The 25034-nt window shown below is 44.8% G+C and overlaps 1 protein-coding gene across 1 annotated transcript in view; it reads right to left on the bottom strand.

Annotated features, from left to right (window-relative positions):
* Window positions 1–19368: 19368 nt before the first annotated feature.
* Window positions 19369–25034, bottom strand: part of LOC143923660 (uncharacterized) — a 37649-nt gene continuing 31983 nt past the window's right edge. The window contains exon 5 of the mRNA XM_077447469.1: window positions 19369–22525. Coding sequence (XP_077303595.1) covers window positions 22374–22525 — 152 coding nt within the window. The 3' untranslated portion in view covers window positions 19369–22373. The remainder of the gene's footprint in view (window positions 22526–25034) is intronic.

The following is a 25034-nucleotide window of genomic DNA, read 5'->3' as shown; positions in this document are numbered from 1 at the left end:
GATGAATGGACATCACTGGACATTTTAATTTTTATTTTTTAATAAAGGACTTGTCCCAAAGTGTCTCCTGTCTTTACTATTTTTGACACTTTTTGTGAAATGGTAGGGGTTCCCGAAAGGGGACACAGAGTTTTACTCAAACCTATTTAAGGTTCAAAAACCAAACAGGGACACAAGGCCCATTTTGGACCTAAGATCCCTAAACCAATATCTACTGATCCAGTCCTCTGTCTGCTCAGTAGTAGCCTCACTCCAGATGGGAGACTTTCTAGCCTCCATTGATATAAAGGACGCGTATTTACACGTACCTATCTTTCAGCCTCATCAGAGGTTTCTGCGATTTACAGTAGAGGTCATTTTCAGTTTGTGGCTTTACCCTTCAGGCTTGCTACAGCTCACCGGGTGTTCACAAAGGTCCTAGCACCAGTACTGGGTCTTTTAAGGGCTCAAGGGATCCTGGTGCTTGAGTATATGGATGATCTCCTGCTCAGAGATCACTCACTACAGGCTCTAGAACAGAGCATAACATGCACAGTGCAGTATTTGGAAAGCTTAAAGGGGTTGTAAAGGTAATTTTTTTATTTTCTACATAGGTTCATTTAAGCTAGTGCACTGTTGGTTCACTTACCTTTTCCTTTGATTTCCCTTCTAAATGTTTTTTGCTTTGTCTGAATATCTCACTTCCTGTTTCTCCTCAGTAAACTTCTCACCATCATCCGAGCGGTGGTTAGTCAGCCAGAACAGCTTACTGAGGAGGAACAGGAAGTGAGAAATTCAGACAAACAAAACAAAGAAAAAAAACATTTAGAAGGGAAATCAAAGGAAAAGGTAAGTGAACCAACAATGCACTACCTTAAAGGAACCTATGTAGAAAATAAAAAATTTACCTTTACAACCCCTTTAAGCTGGATCATAAATTCTGAAAAGTCAACCTTTTTTTTAAACTTTATTTCTTTATTAAGATTTATTTTGTTTACAAAATACATCAAAATTGAACATCAACTCAGTCCCCCCCCCACCACCTTATCAGATAAAAATATAAAAAAGGATGGTTCATATCTTGGGTGGCCTAAGAGGGGATTGGTATCATGAGGGCCATCCTAGCTGATGTTCCATGTAATCTAGATTCCCACTCTATCACACTTCCCTCTCATCCCCATTCCCCGCACACTTCCACCTAGGGATGCACCGAAATGGGTTTTTTGGTGCCGAAACCGATACCGAAAATGAAAAATACACTAGGCGAAAACTGAAACCGATACCGAAACAGCACCGATACCGAAAATGACTGTTTTAAAAAAATATTTTTATACAGGAGGTGGTCAGAGACTGGGGACACGGTACAGGAGGTGGTCAGAGACTGGGGACGTGGTACAGGAGGTGGTCAGAGACTGGGGACGTGGTACAGGAGGCATCCCCCATTGCAGCCAGTGTGTCCCCATTGCAGCCAGCAGTGTGTCCCCATTGCAGCCAGCAGTGTGTCCCCATTGCAGCCAGCGTGTCCCCATTGCAGCCAGCCTGTGCAATGTGTGCAGGGAAGAGAGCCGCCTCCGCCGCCTGTTTGATAACAGCGCCGGGAACATCACAGCTTTCATTTCAATAGCTGTGTGTTCCCGGCCATGCGCCGTCACACGCAGCCCCTCCCCCTTGTCCGGGCACTTTGATAGACAGATCATCCGTCCAATCCTGCGGATGATCTGTCTATCTAAGTGCCCGGACAAGGGGGAGGGGCTGCGTGTGACGGCGCATGGCCGGGAACACACAGCAATTGAAATGAAAGCTGTGATGTTTCCGGCGCTGTTATCAAAAAGGCGGCGGAGGTGGCTCTCCTGCGCTATGATGGGCGTCACCAGGGGCGGAGCCCTGCCCCCCCACCCAGGCCACGCCCCTCACCCAGGCCACGCCCCATTTTCGGCTCCATTATCGGCCGTTTTTCTGTTTCGGCAAATTGCCGAAAAGGGCATTTTCGGCCGATATGTTTCGGCGGCCGAAATTTCGGTGCATCACTACTTCCACCCTCTTCATTTGTCCTCTTACTTTAATTCTTATTGGGTCACTTTTCATCGTTAAAATATTTATTTTTCACACTATTATTATTCACATATCAATCCTTCTGGCTTCCCACCAAGGTTTCCACATCTTGTCATGTTTCTTTAAAGTCCCTTGTTTTATATAGAACGCTTTCTCTTTAAGAATTACCACATTCATGCTATTTATCCATTCTCTACTGGACGGAGGCGACACTGACAACCATCTTAGGCCAATCAGTTTCTTTGCCTGAAATGGGCATCTCGGGACCGCTGTCTGGCTCTTTCCTGGGTTTCCAACTCCCTCAACTAATCCCAGGAGACAATACTTCGCCTCCATCCTGGTGGAGGTTCCAAACACCCGATCAGCGGTTCCTGTCACCTCCGTCCAGTAGCGGATCAACTTCGGGCATCTCCAAAACATGTGAATCATGTCTCCCACCATGTCCCCGCACTGGGGGCAGCTTGCATCTGGCCATCGGCCAAATTGAAAGAGGTTATGAGGAGTATAATAGGTTCTATATAATAAGAACAGATGTGACATCCTCTGAGAGGGAGAGAGTGATACCAACAGAGCCAGTTCAAGAATTCGATTCTGTTGTATTTCGGAGATATCTCCCCCATCTTTTTCCCACTTCCTCTTGTACATAGGGGTCTCTATCCCTCCCATTCTCCCCTTGTTTATATGTGGGTATATTTTCGAAATTAACCACTTCCCGACCAGCGCACGACGATGTACGTCGACAGAATGGCACGGGCAGGCATATTGGCGTACAGGTACGTCCAATATTCAATGCCGCCCTGCGCTGGTCGGGACCCCCGTGAGTCCGGTCGCGGGACCCACGGACTCGATCGCCGCGGGCATCCCCGCCATCGTCTCACAGAGTGGCCGAATGGAGGAAATGCTGTGTAAACAACATTTCTCCATTCTGCCTAGCAACTAGTGACGCTGATCTCTGCTCCATGTGATTGGAGCAGAGATCAGTGTTCACTAAATGAAAGCCCAACCCCCCCACAGTTAGTAACACACCCCTAGGAACACTTAACCCCTACACTGCCACCCACTGGTTAACCCTTTCACTGCAGGTGTCATTTACACAGGAATCACTGCATTTATATAGCAGTGATTACTGTATAAATGACAATGGTCCCAAAAATGTCCGATGGGTCCCCCACAATGTCGCAGTCACAATAAAAATCGCTGATCGCCGCCATTACTAGTAAAAAAAAAAATAATAAAAAATTATTAATAAAAATGCCATAAAACTATCCCTATTTTGTAAACGCTATAACTTTTGCGCAAACCAATCAATAATCGCTTATTGCGATTTTTTTTTTTTTACCAAAAATATGTAGAAGAATACGTATCGGCCTAAACTGAGGGAAAAAAATATTTTTGGGGGATATTTATTATAACAAAAAGTAAAAAATAATGCTTTTTTTTCAAAATTGTCACTCTATTTTTGTTTATTTCGCAAAAAATAAAAACCGCAGGGGTGATCAAATACCACCAAAAGAAAGCTCTATTTGTGGGGAAAAAAAGGACGTCAATTTTGTTTGGGAGCCACGTCGCACGACCGCGCAATTGTCAGTTAAAGCGACGCAGTGCCGAATCGTAAAAAGTGGTCTGGTCTTTGACCAGCAAAATGGTCCGGGCTGTAAGTGGTTAAACCTTTTCCTGTTTCTGCATTATTTTTTGAAGAACACATGGACATCACTGAAGTGGAGAAAGCTGTTCTTTTTGCACTGTGAATGCACAATTGCACTTTATATTTGGACTGTTTATGATTTTTTTTCACTTTATTATTCACCATTGGATCATTTCTATTTTAAATTAATATTGTGTTATTAGCATTTTTATATGCACTGCAGCACTTTAGTTTGTTTTATCACAGCACAAGTGGTATTTTGCTGGATACACAGCACGAGTGTAATTTTTGTTGTTTACACATTAATTATTTGTAGTTTATCACGTTTTTATGACATCTCAAAAATTCTTGCTTTACATTATTTAGAATCTTAGAATTATTATTTAGAATCTTTTTTTTATTCTGTGGGATATATTTTCCAATTTTTGTATTGTATTTATGGTAGCGCAGCACCTTTTTTATCACTGATATAGGCCACTGTTGTGGCACTGTCGGATTGGATTCTGACAGGGCAATCCCGTAAATATGAGCGTCCAGGCCTTCAGGGCCAGGCGCGTTGCAAGGTCATTTCTGATTTGGACCTTTTTCCTTGGACAGATGCTTCTTCCAGGACTACTCCCCAGCCCAGAAGGCTGGTATCTGTTGTTACCACCTTCCAGGTAACTGGTAGAAAGGATCTTCCTTTTTTGAAGATTCTTGGGTATCAACCACCAACTGAGGTGTTGACGCACTTTGGGGATAAACGCATTGGGAAGTCTAGAGCTTGGATCTTCTTGTTCCAAGTTGACAGGATACTGTTTTGCAAGAGTCTTGAATGCAACTGCGCTTAAGGAATGGCCTCGAATGAAGCCACCATCTTTCCCAACAATTTCATGCAAAGTCGAATAGAAGGATTCTTCTTTGTTTTGACCAACTGAATCAGTTCCCTTATAGAACTGTTCCTTGCCTGGGGCAAAAACACCTTCCTCTGAGCTGTATCTATGATAGGACCCAAGTACAGCAATCTCCTTGATGGTTTTAAGGAGGATTTCTCTAGGTTGAGAATCCAACCTAGGTATTCCAGGTAGCTGACTGCGGTGACCAAGCATTGGTTTAAGCAGGCTACCGATTGATCTATCAAGAGTAAATCATCTAAGCTAGAATCGTTAAACCTTGAGCCCTTAATTTGGTTAAAGGAGGAGCCAGGACCTTTGTAAACACTCAAGGTGCAGTAGCTAGACCGAAAGGCAGAGCTACACACTGAAAATGAAGATTTTCTATCTCTATCCAAAGCTAGAAAGAGAGAGTTTTTTTTTTTTCTGGATCCCTGGGAACGTTTCATCTGAGAAAATGAGGAGACGGGAACTCTCGGAACTCTAGTTTATAACCTAGAGATATTGAGAAAGCCACCCATCTGTCTCATCACTGTTCCTGCCAGACCCTTGAGAACTGCAGAAGTCTTGCCCCCATTTGAGTGAGCGGGGGCGCCCCTTCATAAGGAGGTTTTAGTATTTTGTTTTGTGGGTTTCCTCCCCCCAGTATCTCTTTTGACCCTGGGGCTGACCCTGAGGTCTACCTCTTGAACCTGAGGGTGGAGGCCGTCGTGACTGCCTGCAGGCTGATGCTCCTGGCACTGGAGAAGAAGCTTGTTTAAAAGAAAAAGCTTAAACTTCTTCTTAACTTGTAAAAGGGAACTTTTGCCATTAAAAATTCTTTGGATGTTTTTATCCAGATCATCCCCAAATAACCATTCGCCGTGAAATTGAAAACTGGCCAAGAGCTTTTTGCATGGCGCTTCGGCTGACCAATTTTTCAACCATAAAATTCTATGCACATGTACCACCCCTAGCATAAGCCGTGAGGCTTGGAGAATAGAATCTCTCATAGTGTCTACTGTAAAACATAATGCCTCTGATATCCCAGGCAAATCCTGGGCCTGCTGATCAGGAATAATCTTGATTACCTCTTTAAACTGGTCCTTTAAGGACTGAGATACCCCGATCGCTGCCAGCGCAGGCTGAACCACTGAACCTGCCAGCTAAATATAGTTTTAAAATAGGAATTCCAACTTATTATCTGTTGGATCCTTCAGCATTTGAGCATTGTCTACTGGACAAGTCAAGTTTTTGTTCACAGAGGATATAGCAGCGTCAATTGCTGGAATCCCCCATTTCTTACAAAACTCTTCCTCCGTAGGATAAAGTGTTAACTTTTTTGGAGGAAAAAACTTTTTCATCTGGTTGCTCCCATTCAGAATACATCAGCTTATTTAGTAATGAATGGCTAGGAAAAGCATTGAATAGTTTGGGGAGGCTTTAGTGAGAGATTGTACCAACAACCTTTCTTATTAACCTAATCCTTCCGTATTAGGTTCTTCGGAAGAGGAGTCACTAGCCTCTTCCTGGTCCCCTGAGAGAAATTTGTCATCTCTTGCCCCCTGTTCCTCAGTTTGAGGGTCCTGAGTAATGGACGGGGCCTGTTATGCTTATTCCCACTCTGGGGAGGGAAAAAACCTCTTTAGTAATATATACAGGGGCTGCAGTGTTCAGATCAGCTGCAACACCCAACATCCCTGATGGCTCACTCTGATCAGCCAAATCACTCTCAGTGGAGGATGCCTTTTGAGATGGTTCTAGGCTTCCTTGTGGCTGTAGAAGTCTTTCTAGAGCCCTTTTTTGAGATTCTTTTACCCTCCCCATCTGACCATAGCCTGATGCACAAAGCAGAGGTACTACCAGAAGGAATGCATCCACTGCTTGAGCAATAGTCCAGCCCTGCCGCTGCTATCAATGCTCAGCTTGAAAAGTAATTGTGTCAAAAGAAATGCCTCTTTCATGCCACTCTTGCTCTTGTGTCCCTTTGCAACTTGCAGCAGTAACAATGGTGCTTTTTAAAACACATTTTCCCGCCCTGGATGTTGGAGGACGCCAATGCCGCGCTAAGCCATGCCCTCCTCCGTCGCCTACGGTCCCCTCCTCTCTTTTAAAAAAAAAAAGCTTTCCCACGCGAGCACGGGCCTCTGATCCTGTGGGATCATACAGTGAGGGGGAAAATGGCAAAGAGGGAGCCTGGAAGTCGCTTAGTAGGGCGCCGTGCCGTTCGTTTTTTTTTTGTTTTTTTTGGTGCTTCTTCCTCGCGAAGAGGGAGAGAAAACGGCACAGGTGGGGGGATTCTAGTGGGAGGAAAACCTCCCCCCAGATTTACTGGAGGTCTGCTGCTGGCTGGAGGAAAGGAAGCTGCTGTACCAGACACAACGTGAGCTCTCTGAGGAAGCATGAGAAGGTATGTGCTCTATACAGCCCCCAGTGGCGACACCTACGCATGACAACATTCACTAAATTAACCACTTGCCGACCGCCGCACGACGATGTACGTCCTATTTTTGAAGAGGGATATCTCGATAACGGCAGCAGCTGCTGCCACAACCGAGATATACATCTCTTCAGGCGGCGGTCGGCTGTACGATAACGGTGGTCTCCGCGGCAGATTCGCCGCAAGATCACCGCTATCGGCGGCGGGATAGGTGCCACCCCCCTCCCGCACCTTCCGCCGCTTACCGGAGCCGTCGGTAGCGGCGGAGGCGATCGGGTCCTTTCATCTGCTGGGCATAGAGACAAGTGAGGCTAAGATGGCCCCCACTTGTCTCTATACCATAGGAGGGCGGAAGCGACGTCAAAACGTCACTTCCGCCCATACCTCTTAAAGGATATTTTTTTTAAATGTCAGATTTTCTTTTTTTTTTTTTTTTTTTTTTTTTTTTTGCATTTTAGCCAAATATGAGATCTGAGGACTTTTTGACCCCAGATCTCATATTTAAGAGGACCTGTCATGCTTTTTTCTATTACAAGGGATGTTTACATTCCTTGTAATAGGAATAAAAGTGATCAATTTTTTATTTTATTTTTTTAAAACAGTGTAAAAATAAATAAAATCAATTAAAATAAATAAGAAAAAAAAAATGTAAAAACACGACGAGCTTGCGCACAGAAGCGAGCGCATACGTGAGTAGCGCCCGCATATGAAAACGGTGGTCAAACCACACATGTGAGATATCGCCACGATCGATAGAGTGAGAGCAATAATTCTAGCCCTAGACCTCCTCTGTAAAGCAAAAAATGCAACCTGTAGAATTTTTTAAATGTCGCTTATGGAGATTTTTGAGGCTAAAAGTTTGACGCCATTCCACGAGCAGGCGCAATTTTGAAGCGTGACATGTTGGGTATCAATTTACTCGGGCGTACCATTATCTTTCACAATATAAAAAAAATTGGGCTAATTTTACTGTTGTCTTATTTTTTTATTCAAAAAAGTGAATTTTTCCAAAAAAAGTGTGATTGTAAGACCGCTGCGCAAATACGGTGTTAAAAAAAGTATTTCAATGACCGCCATTTTATTCTCTAGGGTGTTAGAAAAAAAAACAAGTAATTTTCTAGCAAAAAAAAACTGTTTTAAACATGTAAACACCAAGTCTGAAAAAGAGGCCTGGTTAACCACTTGCCGACCGCCGCACGACGATGTACGTCGACAGAATGGCACGGGCAGGCATATGGGCGTACCTGTACGTCCCTGCCTTCCTGCGGGTGGGGGGCCCGATCGGGCCCTCCCCCCGGTGCCAGCGGCGGTTGGTTTTCGTTCAGAAGCGATCCGGGATGAGGGAGCGGCCATTCATTCATGGCCACCCCCTCTCGATCGCTCCTGACGAATGGAAGTGAGGCGTGACATCACTTCCTCTCCTGTAATGTAAACACAGGCAGAGGAAGTGATGTAATCTCTCCTCCGTGTCGGTATTTTTCGTTCCGGCACCGAGGAGAGAGCATCGGTGAGTTGCACCAACACGACACTTCACAGTAGAACATGCCAGGCACACTCTCACCCCCCCCCCTTCACCCCCCGATCACCCCCCCAATTACCCCTGCCCCCCCAGTCACAGTGACACCAATTGCATATTTTTTTTTTGCATTGGTGTCATTTGTGACTGTAATAACTGTTAGGGCAGTTAGGGTTAGCCCCCTTTAGCTCTAGGGTACCCCCCTAACCCCCCCAATAAAGGTTTAACCCCGTGATCACCCCCCGTCGCCAGTGTCACTAAGGCTGGGTTCACATTGCAGCGGTTTATGAGAACGAATGTGATTCGCACCGCACTGCAGTGCAAATCACATCCGATCTCTGTGCGATTCGAGTTCAGCCATACAGATAGTATGGCTGAATTCGCGCCGCACCCGCCGCAAATTCGCACGGGACCCTTTTTTTGGTCCGCAGCAGAATCGGATCGCATGGGTGTTCACACCATGCGATCCGAGTTTGCAGATCGCACTGCGATATGCGAACTGATCTGGGGGTGTCATTAACATTTCACTGACACTCCCAGCAGTTCGCATAGGGCAGTGTGAACTGCCGCCGGGAGGCATGCGATGCGGGAACCCGCCGCGGATTCGTGGCGTTCCCGCATCGCTCCAGTGTGAACCCAGCCTAATAAGCGATCGTTTTTCTGATCGCTGTATTAGTGTCACAGGTGACGCTAGTTAGGCAGGTAGGTATTTAGGTTCGCCGCAGCTTTTTATAGCGCCAGGGACCCCCATATACTACCGCATAAAGCCCCCTGATTGCCCCCTAGTTAACCCTTTCACCAGTGATCACCATATAACTGTTACAGGTGACGCTGGTTGGTTAGTTATTTTTTTATAGTTTCAGGGCACCCGCCATTTATTACCTAATAAAGGTTTAACCCCCTGATCACCCGGCGGGTGTCATTTGTGACTGTAATAACTGTTAGGGCAGTTAGGGTTAGCCCCCTTTAGTTCTAAGGTACCCCCCTAACCCCCCCAATAAAGGTTTAACCCCGTGATCACCCCCCGTCGCCAGTGTCACTAAGGCTGGGTTCACATTGCAGCGGTTTATGAGAACGGATGTGATTCGCACCGCACTGCAGTGCAAATCACATCCGATCTCTGTGCGATTCGAGTTCAGCCATACAGATAGTATGGCTGAATTCGTGTCGCACCCGCCGCACCCGCCGCAAACTCGCACGGAACCCTTTTTTTGGTCCGCAGCAGAATCGGATCGCATGGGTGTTCACACCATGCGATCCGAGTTTGCAGATCGCACTGCGATATGCGAACTGATCTGGGGGTGTCATTAACATTTCACTGACACTCCCAGCAGTTCGCATAGGGCAGTGTGAACTGCCGCCGGGAGGCATGCGATGCGGGAACCCGCCGAGCATTCGTGGCGTTCCCGCATCGCTCCAGTGTGAACCCAGCCTAATAAGCGATCGTTTTTCTGATCGCTGTATTAGTGTCACAGGTGACGCTAGATTAGGCAGGTAGGTATTTAGGTTCGCCGCAGCTTTTTATAGCGCCAGGGACCCCCATATACTACCGCATAAAGCCCCCTGATTGCCCCCTAGTTAACCCTTTCACCAGTGATCACCATATAACTGTTACAGGTGACGCTGGTTGGTTAGTTATTTTTTTATAGTTTCAGGGCACCCGCCATTTATTACCTAGTCTCACTAGTGTACCCCTAAATTTAGGGGTGTCTACTTTCCAAAATGGGGTCATTTGGGGGGGTTTGTGCCATCTTGGCATTTTATGGCCTTCAAAACTGTAACGCCCTTAGAAAGCCTGAAGGCGGTGTTTGGTTTTCGGGGCCCCGTACGCGGCTAGGCTCCCAAAAAGTCCCACATATGTGGTATCCCCGTACTCAGGAGAAGCAGCAGAATTTATTTTGGGGTGTCATTTCACATATGCCCATGGCATGCGTGAGCAATATATCATTTAGTGACAACTTTGTGAAAAAAATAAATAAAATAAAAAAGTTTGTAATATTCCCGCAACTTGTGGCAAAATATGAAATATTCCATGGACTCAACATGCCTCTCAGCAAATAGCTTGGGGTGTCTACTTTCTAAAATGGGGTCATTTGTGGGGGTTTTGTGCCATCTTGGCATTTTATGGCCTTCAAAACTGTAATAGGTAGTGAGGAGTGAAGTCAAATATTTACGCCCTTAGAAAACCTGAAGGCGGTTCTTGGCTTTCGGGGCCCCGTACGCGGCTAGGCTCCCAAAAAATCCCACACATGTGGTATCCCCGTACTCAGGAGAAGCAGCAGAATTTATTTTGGGGTGTCATTTCACATATGCCCATGGCATGTGTGAGCAATATATCATTTAGTGACAACTTTGTGAAAAAAAAAAAAAAAAAAATTAAAGTTTGTAATTTTCCCGCAACTTGTGGCAAAATATGAAATATTCCATGGACTCAACATGCCTCTCAGCAAATAGCTTGGGGTGTCTACTTTCTAAAATGGGGTCATTTGTGGGGGTTTTGTGCCATCTTGGCATTTTATGGCCTTCAAAACTGTAATAGGTAGTGAGGAGTGAAATCAAAAATTTACGCCCTTAGAAAGCCTGAAGGCGGTGCTTGGTTTTCGGGGCCCCGTACGCGGCTAGGCTCTCAAAAAGTCCCACATATGTGGTATCCCTGTACTCAGGAGAAGCAGCAGAATTTATTTTGGGGTGTCATTTCACATATGCCCATAGCATGTGTGAGCAATATATCATTTAGTGACAACTTTGTGTAAAAAAAAAAAAATATATTTTTTTTTTGTCATTATTCAATCGCTTGAGGCAAAAAAATAAAATATTCAATGGGCTCAACATGCCACTTATCAATTTCCTTAGGGGGTCTACTTTCCAAAATGGGGTCATTTGGGGGGGTTTTGTACTGCCATTTTAGCACCTCAAGAAATGAGATAGGCAGTTGTAAACTAAAAGCTGCGTAAATTCCAGAAAACGTACCTTAGTTTGTAGATGTGACAACTTTTGCGCAAACCAATAAATATACAGTTATTGACTTTTTTTTTACCAAAGACATGTGGCTGAATACATTTTGGCCTAAATGTATGACTAAAATTGAGTTTATTGGATTTTTCTAATAACAAAAAGTAGAAAATATCATTTTTTTTCAAAATTTGCGGTCTTTTTACGTTTATATCGCAAAAAATAAAAATCGCAGAGGCAATCAAATACCATCAAAAGAAAGTTCTATTTGTGGGAAGAAAAGGACGCAAATTTTGTTTGGGTACAACATTGCATGACCGCGCAATTACCAGTTAAAGCAGCGCAGTGCCAAATTGTAAAAAGACCTCTGGTCATTTACCAGCAAAATGGTCCGGTCTGAAAGTGGTTAAAAGAAAAAACGCATGGGGTTCCCCCCAAAATCCATACCAGCCCCTTATCTGGGCATGAAGCCTAGCAGGTCAGGAAAGGGGGGGGACGAGTGAGCAGCCCCCACATCCTATACCATACCAGGCCACATGCCCTCCACTTGGGGGGGTGGTGCTTTGGGGCGGGGGCCCCCAAAGCACCTTGTCCCCATGTTGATGGGGACAAGGGTCTCTTAACTTCAACCCCTGACCCCGTCCCCCCATGTAAATGAGTATGGGGTACATAGTACCCCTTCCCGTTCACCAAAAAAGTGTCAAAAAGTTAAAACAAAACACAGACAGTTTATGACAACTCCTTTATTTATTTCTTATTTTAAATAAAACGTCAATCATGCCGCCCGCCGACCCCAAAAAAAAATAAACTCTCCATTTTCATTGGCAGACAACCACCAAATGCCTCCTCCTCCATTTGACAGTAGTGATGGACGAACTTCCGACGGGACGTTTCGCGAACGCGAAACGCGAACGGACACAAACGTTCGCGAAAACGACCGTTCGCCGCGGGCTCCATTGACTTCAATGGGAGGCGAATTTCGCAAACCTTTAGGTCGAATTTGCGGCCACGGGGTAATTATTAGGGGGTAGCACGTAGTCCCACCACCTGGACAATAGCATAATACATGTATGAGGTGAATTTGGGATCGATAACTACAAGCATTTTTTTTTTATTTGGGAAATTGTTCTGACAATTCAGGACTATGGAGCTAATGAAGGCAATGGAGGAGAGGGAAGGTCAGGGACCAGGGTAGGCAAACAAGAGGGTGCAGGAGATACAGAGCACTGACAGCAGCACCGTAATACAGAGCACTGACATCAGCACCGTGACATACAGCGCTGACAGCAGCTCCGTGACATACAGCGCTGACAGCAGCTCCGTGACATACAGCGCTGACAGCAGCTCCGTGACATACAGCGCTGACAGCAGCTCCGTGACATACAGCGCTGACAGCAGCTCCGTGACATACAGCGCTGACAGCAGCACCGTGACATACAGCGCTGACAGCAGCTCCGTGACATACAGCGCTGACAGCAGCTCCGTGACATACAGCGCTGACAGCAGCTCCGTGACATACAGCACTGACAGCAGCTCCGTGACATACAGCGCTGACAGCAGCTCCGTGACATACAGCGCTGACAGCAGCTCCGTGACATACAGCGCTGACAGCAGCTCCGTGACATACAGCGCTGACAGCAGCTCCGTGACATACAGCGCTGACAGCAGCTCCGTGACATACAGCGCTGACAGCAGCACCGTGACATACAGCGCTGACAGCAGCTCCGTGACATACAGCGCTGACAGCAGCTCCGTGACATACAGCGCTGACAGCAGCTCCGTGACATACAGCGCTGACAGCAGCTCCGTGACATACAGCGCTGACAGCAGCTCCGTGACATACAGCGCTGACAGCAGCTCCGTGACATACAGCGCTGACAGCAGCTCCGTGACATACAGCGCTGACAGCAGCTCCGTGACATACAGCGCTGACAGCAGCACCGTAAGCAGCCCCAGGAGGAAGTCAGCACAGCACAGGGATGGTGTGATCCCCTCATAATAAGAACCCCCAGGAGGAAGTCAGCACAGCACAGGGATGGTGGGAGCCCCTCATAATAAGAACCCCCAGGAGGAAGTCAGCACAGCACAGGGATGGTGGGAACCCCTCATAATAAGCAGCCCCAGTAGAAATATGACACCGCTCAACCTCTTCAAAGAGGAGGGTAGGGGCATATAGTACGGTGTGCTTTTTTGGGTCAGGGAAGTGAGCCAAATGAATTAAGAAGGTCTGTGTGCTTGATTCCAAAAATTGTTTATAGACATATACATGGTCTACTGATCACATGTGTTGAATTCCTCCGAGATCCATGCCTCATTCATTTTTAGAAATGTGAGGTAGTTAACACTGTCGTGAGCTAGGCGAGTACGCTTATCGGTCACAATCCCCCCTGCTGCGCTGAACGTCCTTTCGGACAGGACACTGGATGAGGGGCAAGCCAACAGTTCGATTGCAAATTGGGCAAGCTCTGGCCAGAGGTCAAGCCTGCCCACCCAGTAGTCTAGGGGTTCATCACTCCTCAGAGCGTCCACATCGGCCGTTAACCCAATGTAGTCGGACACCTGACGGTCTAGGCGTTCCCTGATGCTGGATCCGGATGACACCTGTCGATGGGTCGGCTGAAAGAATGACCTCATATCCGAAGTCACCAACACATCTTCAAACCGGCCTCTTCTTGCAGGCGCTGTTGGATTGGTACCCGCAAATCCTTCTCTGGGAGTGGGAATTGCTCCTCTGCCAGCGCACGCAAAAGCAGAATGCAGCATTTCTCGAAGCAAGGCCTGGAAGTGCTGCATTCTGACAGCCCTCTGCGACGGCGGTAACATTTCCGCCATTTTGTGTTTGTACCGGGGATCTAAGTACGTTGCCACCCAGTACTGGTCCTTGACCCTCATGCTTTTTATACGGGGGTCCCTATTAAAACACTGGAGCATGAAGGCCCCCATTTGCACTCAAGCGGAAGGTATGTGGTGGTGGTGGTGTTGTTGGTGGTAGTGTCTTTGGGGGTGCACATAGCAGAGAGTGAAGAAGAGGGTGCAGATCGAGAGGATGAGGAGGGTGCAGAAGAATAAGGCTGAGTGAGCCACTCAACCAAGTCTGGTGCGTCCTTTAAAGTAATTGAACGCACCTTCTGCAACTTCCCACTTTGGCTCAAGGCTGTTGCTCCTGCCCTACCCCTACCACCCCTGCGGAAGGGCCTGCCTCTTCCTCTGCCTGTCATTTTTTAAATCACCCTGTGACAAAACTCTTAGTCCCTATACCGCTGAAGGACTGCTGCAGTATAGGGCAGCGGTCAGCAGTAGTGCACGTCAACCCTATGTATTGTGGACCGATAGCGGTCCTTACAGAACAGCAGACTGTACTGCACTCAGGCCTATGTACCGTAGCACCCTATACCAAGTTACCAGTCCTTATAAAAACTTTTGTGGACCAAGCAGGTTGTGTGTTAGTGTTTAGCAGACTGTGCGTCAGTCCCTATACCGCTGAAGGACTGCTGCAGTATAGGGCAGCGGTCAGCAGTAGTGCACGGCAACCCTATGTATTGTGGACCGATAGCGGTCCTTACAGAACAGCAGACTGTACTGCACTCAGGCCTATGTACCGTAGCACCCTATACCAAGTTACCAGTCCTTATAAAAACTTTTGTGGACCAAGCAGGTTGTGTGTTAGTGTTTAGCAGACTGTGCGTCAGTCCCTATACCGCTGAAGGACTGCTGCAGTATAGGGCAGCGGTCAGCAGTAGTGCACGTCAACCCTATGTATTGTGGACCGATAGCAGTCCTTACAGAACAGCAGACTGTACTGCACTCAGGCCTATGTACCGTAGCACCCTATACCAAGTTACCAGTCCTTATAAAAACTTTTGTGGACCAAGCAGGTTGTGTATTAGTGTTTAGCAGACTGTGCGTCAGTCCCTATACCGCTGAAGGACTGCTGCAGTATAGGGCAGCGGTCAGCAGTAGTGCACGGCAACCCTATGTATTGTGGACCGATAGCAGTCCTTACAGAACAGCAGACTGTACTGCACTCAGGCCTATGTACCGTAGCACCCTATACCAAGTTACCAGTCCTTATAAAAACTTTTGTGGACCAAGCAGGTTGTGTGTTAGTGTTTAGCAGACTGTGCGTCAGTCCCTATACCGCTGAAGGACTGCTGCAGTATAGGGCAGCGGTCAGCAGTAGTGCACGTCAACCCTATGTATTGTGGACCGATAGCAGTCCTTACAGAACAGCAGACTGTACTGCACTCAGGCCTATGTACCGTAGCACCCTATACCAAGTTACCAGTCCTTATAAAAACTTTTGTGGACCAAGCAGGTTGTGTATTAGTGTTTAGCAGACTGTGCGTCAGTCCCTATACCGCTGAAGGACTGCTGCAGTATAGGGCAGCGGTCAGCAGTAGTGCACGGCAACCCTATGTATTGTGGACCGATAGCAGTCCTTACAGAACAGAAGACTGTACTGCACTCAGGCCTATGTACCGTAGCACCCTATACCAAGTTACCAGTCCTTATAAAAACTTTTGTGGACCAAGCAGGTTGTGTGTTAGTGTTTAGCAGACTGTGCGTCAGTCCCTATACCGCTGAAGGACTGCTGCAGTATAGGGCAGCGGTCAGCAGTAGTGCACGTCAACCCTATGTATTGTGGACCGATAGCGGTCCTTACAGAACAGCAGACTGTAACGCACTCAGGCCTATGTACCGTAGCACCCTATACCAAGTTACCAGTCCTTATAAGAACTTTTGTGGACCAAGCAGGTTGTGTATTAGTGTTTAGCAGACTGTGCGTCAGTCCCTATACCGCTGAAGGACTGCTGCAGTATAGGGCAGCGGTCAGCAGTAGTGCACGTCAACCCTATGTATTGTGGACCGATAGCGGTCCTTACAGAACAGCAGACTGTAACGCACTCAGGCCTATGTACCGTAGCACCCTATACCAAGTTACCAGTCCTTATAAGAACTTTTGTGGACCAAGCAGGTTGTGTATTAGTGTTTAGCAGACTGTGCGTCAGTCCCTATACCGCTGAAGGACTGCTGCAGTATAGGGCAGCGGTCAGCAGTAGTGCACGGCAACCCTATGTATTGTGGACCGATAGCAGTCCTTACAGAACAGCAGACTGTACTGCACTCAGGCCTATGTACCGTAGCACCCTATACCAAGTTACCAGTCCTTATAAAAACTTTTGTGGACCAAGCAGGTTGTGTGTTAGTGTTTAGCAGACTGTGCGTCAGTCCCTATACCGCTGAAGGACTGCTGCAGTATAGGGCAGCGGTCAGCAGTAGTGCACGTCAACCCTATGTATTGTGGACCGATAGCGGTCCTTACAGAACAGCAGACTGTAACGCACTCAGGCCTATGTACCGTAGCACCCTATACCAAGTTACCAGTCCTTATAAGAACTTTTGTGGACCAAGCAGGTTGTGTATTAGTGTTTAGCAGACTGTGCGTCAGTCCCTATACCGCTGAAGGACTGCTGCAGTATAGGGCAGCGGTCAGCAGTAGTGCACGGCAACCCTATGTATTGTGGACCGATAGCGGTCCTTACAGAACAGCAGACTGTACCGCACCCAAGCCTATGTACCGTAGCACCCTAGACAGACCAAGTTACCAGTCCTGATAAAGAGCTTTGTGGAACAAGTGAGTTGTGAATGATTAGCAGACTGCAGCAGAAGGGCAGCAGTCAAGTATAATATTCTTTCTATATTTGGAAGAAAGAATATTATACGTGTACAAGCCTATTACCGTACCACTGATACCAGTCCTGAAAAGAACCTTTGTGGAACTAATAGTAACAGCAAGTCTTTAAAATTATCCTCACTGCCTGACACACTGCTTCCTGCCTGTCCCTATACAAATTGGCAAAAAAGAGTAGGCTGGAACGATTAGCTGGAATAGCTCTTTTGTGGACCTGATAGTAACAGCTAATGATGATGATGATGATGATGATGAAGAAAGACTAATCTGGCTGAGCTGTCCCTAAAATAGCAGCATACAGCGCTCTGTCCCTTTATCTAAACTGACAAAAGAAACTCAGGCTGCTGACCTAACACCTATACCAGTCCTGAAAAGAACTTTTGTGTACCAAATAGCTAGCGTTTTCTCTGTCCCTACTCCACACAGGATCCTTTCCCTACAGTGACAGAAGAAAGAATGTAAAATGGCCACCGGATCGGGTGTATTTATAGGTTAGGGGGAATGTCCAAGTGTCCATGAGCTGTCATGTCTCAATTGGTTGTCCTGTAACACATGATAAACGTGTCACGAAAGGTTAAAGTTCTTGTATACATTAAACACGTAAGTCCGCCGGGGCGAACGACGGAAAAAGGCGTTCGAACCCGCGGACGGCGAAAGTCGGAAATTCGCCGCGAAACGACCGCCGGGCGAAACGTTCGTCCATCACTATTTGACAGTTCTTATATATGTAAGGGCAGGGCCACCTGGCGATGCCACCTGATGGCACCCCCCCTTGTTACATCTGGTGCATGCTGGGTTGGTAAAGTCACAAGGGGAGGGCACATTTTTTTTTTAAATTCATCTGTCAGAGGGGAAGCCCACTGACAGCTGATGACTCATCAGTTGTTAAGGACTCCATGGCCCGCTCCTTAACAACCAGATTTTACTGCACCCTGATTGGGCAAAGCTTTGCCCAGTCAGTGCTCAGAATGCACTTTGTAGCGCGCAGTGCATTGCAGGGCATTCGGTGTCTAACACCCTTGCGAATTCAGGTGTTCCCCAAACGAGGCCGAACAGCCAATGTTCGGCCCGAACTCTCTGGCCAAACCGTTCCCCAAACACTATTGGTGTCATTGGGAGGAATAGTGCCCCATTGCTGATGTCGGTGTGAGGAATGGTGCTCAGACGGCCAGATAAAGGCAAGCGAAGGGCTGCATTCGGCCCACAGGCCACAGTTTGGAGACCACTGATCTAGACTCCAAAAGTGTCCACTTTAGATTCATAGCACTCTACGAAATGATTTGCTTGGTTCGTTTTCTTGTGAGTCCTAATAGTAGAGAGGTGATCGCATATTGGGTCACATAATCTTCTTGTTCCAACATACTGTTTTTTTATACATTGTACAAGATAGAATTTACCTGGCATCTGCTCTAGCAGTTCACCAATTCTCTCATTTCAAATCCACATTTGAAAAAACCTACTCTACCTAACCAAGTATTCCTTTGTTGTCATTTATTCAAATGAAAATGACTTGGGGATAGAATATCACCTACTGAAGGTGCTCATTAGCTACAAATTGCACTTCCTGGGATGGGACCTCCCTCAAACCTGCAACACTTGTTCCTCTCTAGCATAGGAGAGCATTTCTAGAAGTTGGGTATCGGTATTATTGTGTTTGGATCCTACGATCACTCACTGAACCCATCAGAGAAATATCCAGGTACCTGTAGTCAATACTCGTAATTTGTTCAGTTCCAGTGAACCTCAAATTACAAGAGTTGTCATTTAAATATCCCAAAAACTCATTGATTGAAAGACCTCGGTCTACAATAAAGATTATATTGTCAGTGTATTGGAAGCACCCAATCCCATCTGCAGAGATGTGGTGCTTCTCCCACCAACCCATAAACAGGTTGGCCTATGTGGGCATCAACTTTGCACCCATGGAAGTACCACATCTCTGAAGATAAAACATCATCATAACATAAGTAATTGTGAGTCCATTTTTTTTCCTTCTGATTCTCCCAGAGCTTGAAAATTTAGGTGTGCCTAGAGGCAACTCGATTTCTCAGTACTCAGTACTAACATTGAGCGCCCCTAAAGCTGCTTTATCCCAGGAATGATGACCAACAACCTTTGGACTGTCATTTCTTCATAACCCATCCAACTGCTGAAAATTCCCCTTATCAATTATTAAAAAAAAAAAAATAATCTAATTAATCAATTATTCAAATAGAATCAATACTCAATAAAAATAAACACTTTTATCACAAAGGCACAATTTTATTGTAGTCATTATTTTTACAATTTTTTTGTTAATTACTTATTTACTTTTCACTCTTCACCATTAACTACTGAATATCCAATGCATACGACAATTTATAATATTTAAATAAATGCACACAAACCCTTTTGTTTTTATATTTGCACGCTTTACTTAATTTTTTTTCTATATTTTTCTATATTTTTACCATTCAACAAAATTTTTGTTACTATAAAACATAAAAACTTGACTTATAAAAAAAAAAAGGGAAAGATAAACACAGCCACCTAGAGTTGATTATAGTTTTTGGCCTCATGCATACTGACCTTTTTACAGCTGCTGTTTTTTGCCTTTTCTGCAGTCAGTAAACACCCCTCCATGTTTCCTATGTGTCCATGCTCACACAGACTGTTATCAGCATTTTTTGACAGGGGTGTTTTCTGGCTGGAACCCCCCCCCCCCCCAACCCCAAGTACTAGTAAGATTGAAGAGGAGTTTTCAGCTGTAAAAACGCTCTAACATTGAAAAATGCAGAAAAACGCTGGCTATTCTGCATTTATGAGTGTTTTGTGAGCCATAAGTTTTTGTGGGAATATAGTTTTGCTAAAAAGTGCTAAAAACGCAAAGGCTACTACAAAAACGCTGCAAAACTCATTATGCAGCTACAACTTTCTAGCGCTAACGCTACTGGTGTTTTCATAACGACCAGCATGCATGAGGCCTATTAAGCAGCGTCAAATGGAAAGAATGATAGCACTAAAGATTGACATCTGGGGAAAATGAATCAAGAATCATAATGTAATATTTAAAAAGGTGAAGACCTGTGTGGAGGACTGGTAAAGACAGGTGGTTGAGCTGCATTTTTATCACCCTCTTCACCCAAGCTGCAAAGGCAGCCGTATGAGGGTGTAGACATGTCGCGGCCATGATGCGGCAAAAATGATCCCCCTTGTCAAGAGAATGTGGATACACCAATGATTGGTATGTGATGTTCTTTTTTTTTGCTAATTTTTGAATACAATAAAAAAACAAATTGCCATAAATTAAAAAAAATTTTTTTTTTATTTTATGTTCTTTATTGTATTCAAAAATTAGCAAACAATGTAAGAATTTAGTTTTTTAAAATTTTGTGGCATTTTTTTTTACAGTTTGTGGCATATTTTGGCATACTTTTAAGATACTTTTACTTTTAAGACTAGCAAGGATTTGCATGATTGGTAGGTGATTTTTTGTGATTTTTTTTTCTTTTTATTGCTAATTGTGACAGATCCCCACTGTGTGCAAAATACAATAAAGAAAAATGTAATTCTAAAATCAAAAACAGTCAGTATGCAAGAACAGACCTGCCATGTAGCTGTAGCAATGGTTTTTGTTTTAGAATTTGTGGCATTTTCTAGAATAATTTTAATTTTACTAGCAAGGATTTGCATGACTGGCAAGTGGATTTGGTGATTATTTTTTTTGTTTTGTTTTGTTGATTTTTTTTTTATAATTGTGACAGACCCCAGTCACTGTAACGAAGAATAATTCAATTCTGAAATCAAAAACTTTCACTCATCTGGTATGCAAAAATTGAGCTGCCATGTAGCTGTGGCAAGACTTATTTCTTTAGTGTTTGTGGCATATCATGGTGTACTTTTAAGACCAGCAAGGATTTACATGACTGGTAGGTGATTTTTTTTTTCTTCTTTTTATTGCTAATTGTGAAAGACCCCCAATGAATGCAAAGCTTAAAGTAAAAAAAAAAAAAAACATTTTTTTACTAAATTCTGAGTTTGAAAATCAGAATTCTGAGATTAAAAGTCAGAATTATGAGTTTCAAAGTCAGAATTCTGAGATTAAAAGTCAGAATTATGAGTTTCAAAGTCAGAATTCTGAGATTAAAAGTAATGATTCTGAGTTTCAAAGTCAGAATTCTGAGTTTCAAAGTCAGAATTCTGAAATTAAAAGTTTGAATTTTGAGTTTCAAAGTCAGAATTCTGAGGCTCTTCTATAGCCTTATAGCTGTAGCAATGTTTTTTTTGAATTTGTGGCATTTTTTAGAATACTTTTGAGACCAGCAAGGATTTGCGAGATTGGTAAGTGTTTTGTTTTTATTTTGTTTTGGTGTTTTTTTTTTTGTTTTTTTTTTTATATATAATTGTGACAGACGCCAGTCTGTCACAACATACATTCAATATGCAAGATTTTACCTACTATGTATCTTTAGCTTGTTATTTTAGAATTTTTAGCATTTTGTTAGATACCTGTAATTATATATTACAATATACAATATATATAATTATATATAGCGGTTATATATTACGCAGTGCTTTATACAGTATATATATTTTGTACATTCACATCAGTCCCTGTCCTCAAGCTTACAATCTAAGGTCCCTAACTCACATTCATACATACACATACTAGGGCAATTTACAATTTTTTCAAGGGGAACGCAGTTGCGGCACCTCCAGCATTAAATGTATGCAATGACAAGGGGTGCTGGGGTGTGCTGGAGAGTCTATTGATGGTGGCCTACTGGGGGATTTATTGTTGCTGTGAACATCTATTGTTGAGGAAGCTGTCTATTGTTGTTAAGGAGGTCTTATGTTGCTGGGGGGCTAATTGATGCCCAGAGGGATCTACTGTTGAAGGAGGTATCTATTGCTCCTGGCTTCTAGGAGAGCTATTGTTGCTGGTGAGAAGCTATTGTTTCTGAGGTGAATCTATTGTTGTTGTGGGGGCATTTTGTTGCAGGGGGGGCAATTGTTACTGGAAGAGATAAAAACTCCAAGCAGGTAGTTCCATGGTAGGGATTTGAACTAACGACCCTTAAGCTGCTAGGCAGCAATGCTAACCACTTAGATACTTTTTGTCAAAAATCAACCAACTGTGAGGTCTGACGTGACTTTATTTATAAACAAAGCCGCGACGACGTTTACCTAAAAGTAAACTCCTATATTGCAATTCTGCTCTAATTCCAAAACAACAGCAGCTGTATAGCATTGTGGGTAAAATAAAATTAAAGTGCAATAAAAAAGTAGATGAAAAAGACCAGGCAGTTTGCAACGACTACCACTCCGACAACCATTCCAACTTTTTCTTTCCTGTATTTATCAGTGCTGCCGATTGTTGGTGCTGATTTTGGAGAGTCTGTCAAAGGGTCCAATTCTTCTGTACAAAGAAATAATAAGCAATTAGTTGTGTATGGACTGGTCTCTGGAATTCAGGATAGAAGGGGGGGGGGTGTATAGGCTAGAGGTCTTTCATGTAGGAGTGGACTGTGATGGAGACTTTCATGTAGGAGTGGACTGTGATGGAGACTTTCATGTAGGAGTGGACTGTGATGGAGACTTTCATGTAGGAGTGGACTGTAATGGAGGCTTTCATGTAGGGGTGAACTGTGATGTAGGCTTTCATATAGGAGTGGACTGTAATGGAGACCTTCATGTAGGGATGGACTGTAATGGAGACTTTCATGTAGGAGTGGACTATAATGGAGGCTTTCATATAGGAGTGGGCTGTGATGGTGACTTTCATGTAGGGGTGGACTGTAATGGAGACTTTCATATAGGGGTGGACTGCAATGGAGGCTTTCATGTAGGAGTGGACTGTGATGGAGACTTTCATGTAGGAGTGGACTGTGATGGAAACGTTCATGTAGGAGTGGACTGTAATGGAGACTTTCATGTAGGGGTGGATTGTGATGGAGACTTTCATGTAGGGGTGGACTGTGATGGAAACTTTCATGTAGAAGTGGACTGTAATGGAGACTTTCATGTAGGGGTGAACTGTGATGTAGGCTTTCATATAGGAGTGGACTGTAATGGAGACCTTCATGTAGGGATGGACTGTAATGGAGACTTTCGTGTAGGAGTGGACTATAATGGAGGCTTTCATATAGGAGTGGGCTGTGATGGAGACTTTCATGTAGGGGTGGACTGTAATGGAGACTTTCATATAGGGGTGGACTGCAATGGAGGCTTTCATGTAGGAGTGGACTGTGATGGAGACTTTCATGTAGGAGTGGACTGTGATGGAAACTTTCATGTAGGAGTGGACTGTAATGGAGACTTTCATGTAGGGGTGGATTGTGATGGAGACTTTCATGTAGGGGTGGACTGTGATGGAAACTTTCATGTAGGAGTGGACTGTAATGGAGACTTTCATGTAGGGGTGGACTGTAATGGAGACTTTCATATACGGGTGGACTGCAATGGAGGCTTTCATGTAGGAGTGGACTGTGATGGAGACTTTCATGTAGGGGTGGACTGAGATGGAGACTTTCATAAAGGGGTGGACTGTAATGGAGACTTTCATGTAGGGGTGCACTGTGATGGAGACTTTCATATAGGAGTGGACTGTGATGGAGACTTTCATGTAGGAGTGGACTGTAATGGAGACTTTCATGTAGGGGTGGACTGTAATGGAGACTTTCATGTAGGGGTGCACTGTGATGGAGACTTTCATATAGGAGTGGACTGTGATGGAGACTTTCATGTAGGAGTGGACTGTAATGGAGACTTTCATATAGGAGTGGACTGTGATGGAGACTTTCATGTAGGAGTGGACTGTAATGGAGACTTTCATGTAGGGGTGGACTGTGATGGAGACTTTCATGTAAGTGTGGACTGTAATGGAGACTTTCATGTAGGGGTGGACTGTGATGGAGACTTTCATGTAGGGGTGGACTGTAATGGAGACTGTCATGTAGGGGTGGACTGTGATGGCGACTTTCATGTAGGTGTGGACTGTAATGGAGACTTTCATGTAGGGGTGGACTGTGATGGAGACTTTTATGTAGGCATGGACTGTGACAATGCTGTTTCTTGGTCTATGCCAGGGGTCTTCAAACTGTGGCCCTCCAGTTGTTCAGGAACTACAAATCCCATCATGCCTAGTCATGTCTGTGAATGTCAGAGTTTTACAATGCCTTATGGGATCTGTAGTTCCGCAACAGCTGGAGGGCCATAGTTTGAGGATCCCTGGCCTAGGCCAACAAGGCCCAGGCCTAGGGTGGCACTTTGGAGAGGGGCAGCAAGAAAGCCACTCCCCACACATAAAAAAACACCCTCCTGTGTGTGTGTGTAGTGTGTATGTATAAAAGGTCAATGAGTTTCTGGACTCCTGACAGACCCTTGCATCTTTCATCCAGTGCTGCACTGACATTTCTGGATTCTGAGTCATGGGGAAAGGAATAGAATTGTCAAAGCATCTGCTGGAAAAGGTAGTTGAACTGTACAAAACAGGAAAGGGATCTAAAAAGATATCCAACGAATTGAGAATGCCAATCAGCAGTGTTCAAACTCTAATCAAGAAGTGGAAAATGAGGGGTTCTGTTGAAACCAAACCATGGTCAGGTAGACCAACTAAAATTTAAGCCACAACTGCCAGGAAAATTGTTTGGGATGCAAAGAAAAACCCACAAATAACTTCAGGTGAAATACAGGACTCTCTGAAAACATGTGGTGTGGCTATTTTAAGATGCACAATAAGGAGGCACTTGAGGAAAGATGGGCTGCATGGTCGAGTCGCCAGAAGAAGGCCATTACTACGCAAATCCCACAAAGTATCCCGCTTACAATACGCCAAACAGCACAAAGTCATTTGGAGTGATGAGACCAAAATATAGCTTTTTGGCCACAGTCATAAACACTACATTTGGAGAGGAGTCAACAAGGTC

Source organism: Lithobates pipiens, unplaced genomic scaffold (assembly GCF_037356315.1).
Source record: "Lithobates pipiens isolate NorthernLeopardFrog02 unplaced genomic scaffold, aLitPip1_a1.2 Scaffold_22, whole genome shotgun sequence".
In the NCBI taxonomy this organism is placed as follows: domain Eukaryota; kingdom Metazoa; phylum Chordata; class Amphibia; order Anura; family Ranidae; genus Lithobates; species Lithobates pipiens.
The sequence above is the reverse complement of the archived record's forward strand: the minus strand, read 5'-3'. Positions and strand labels throughout refer to the sequence as shown.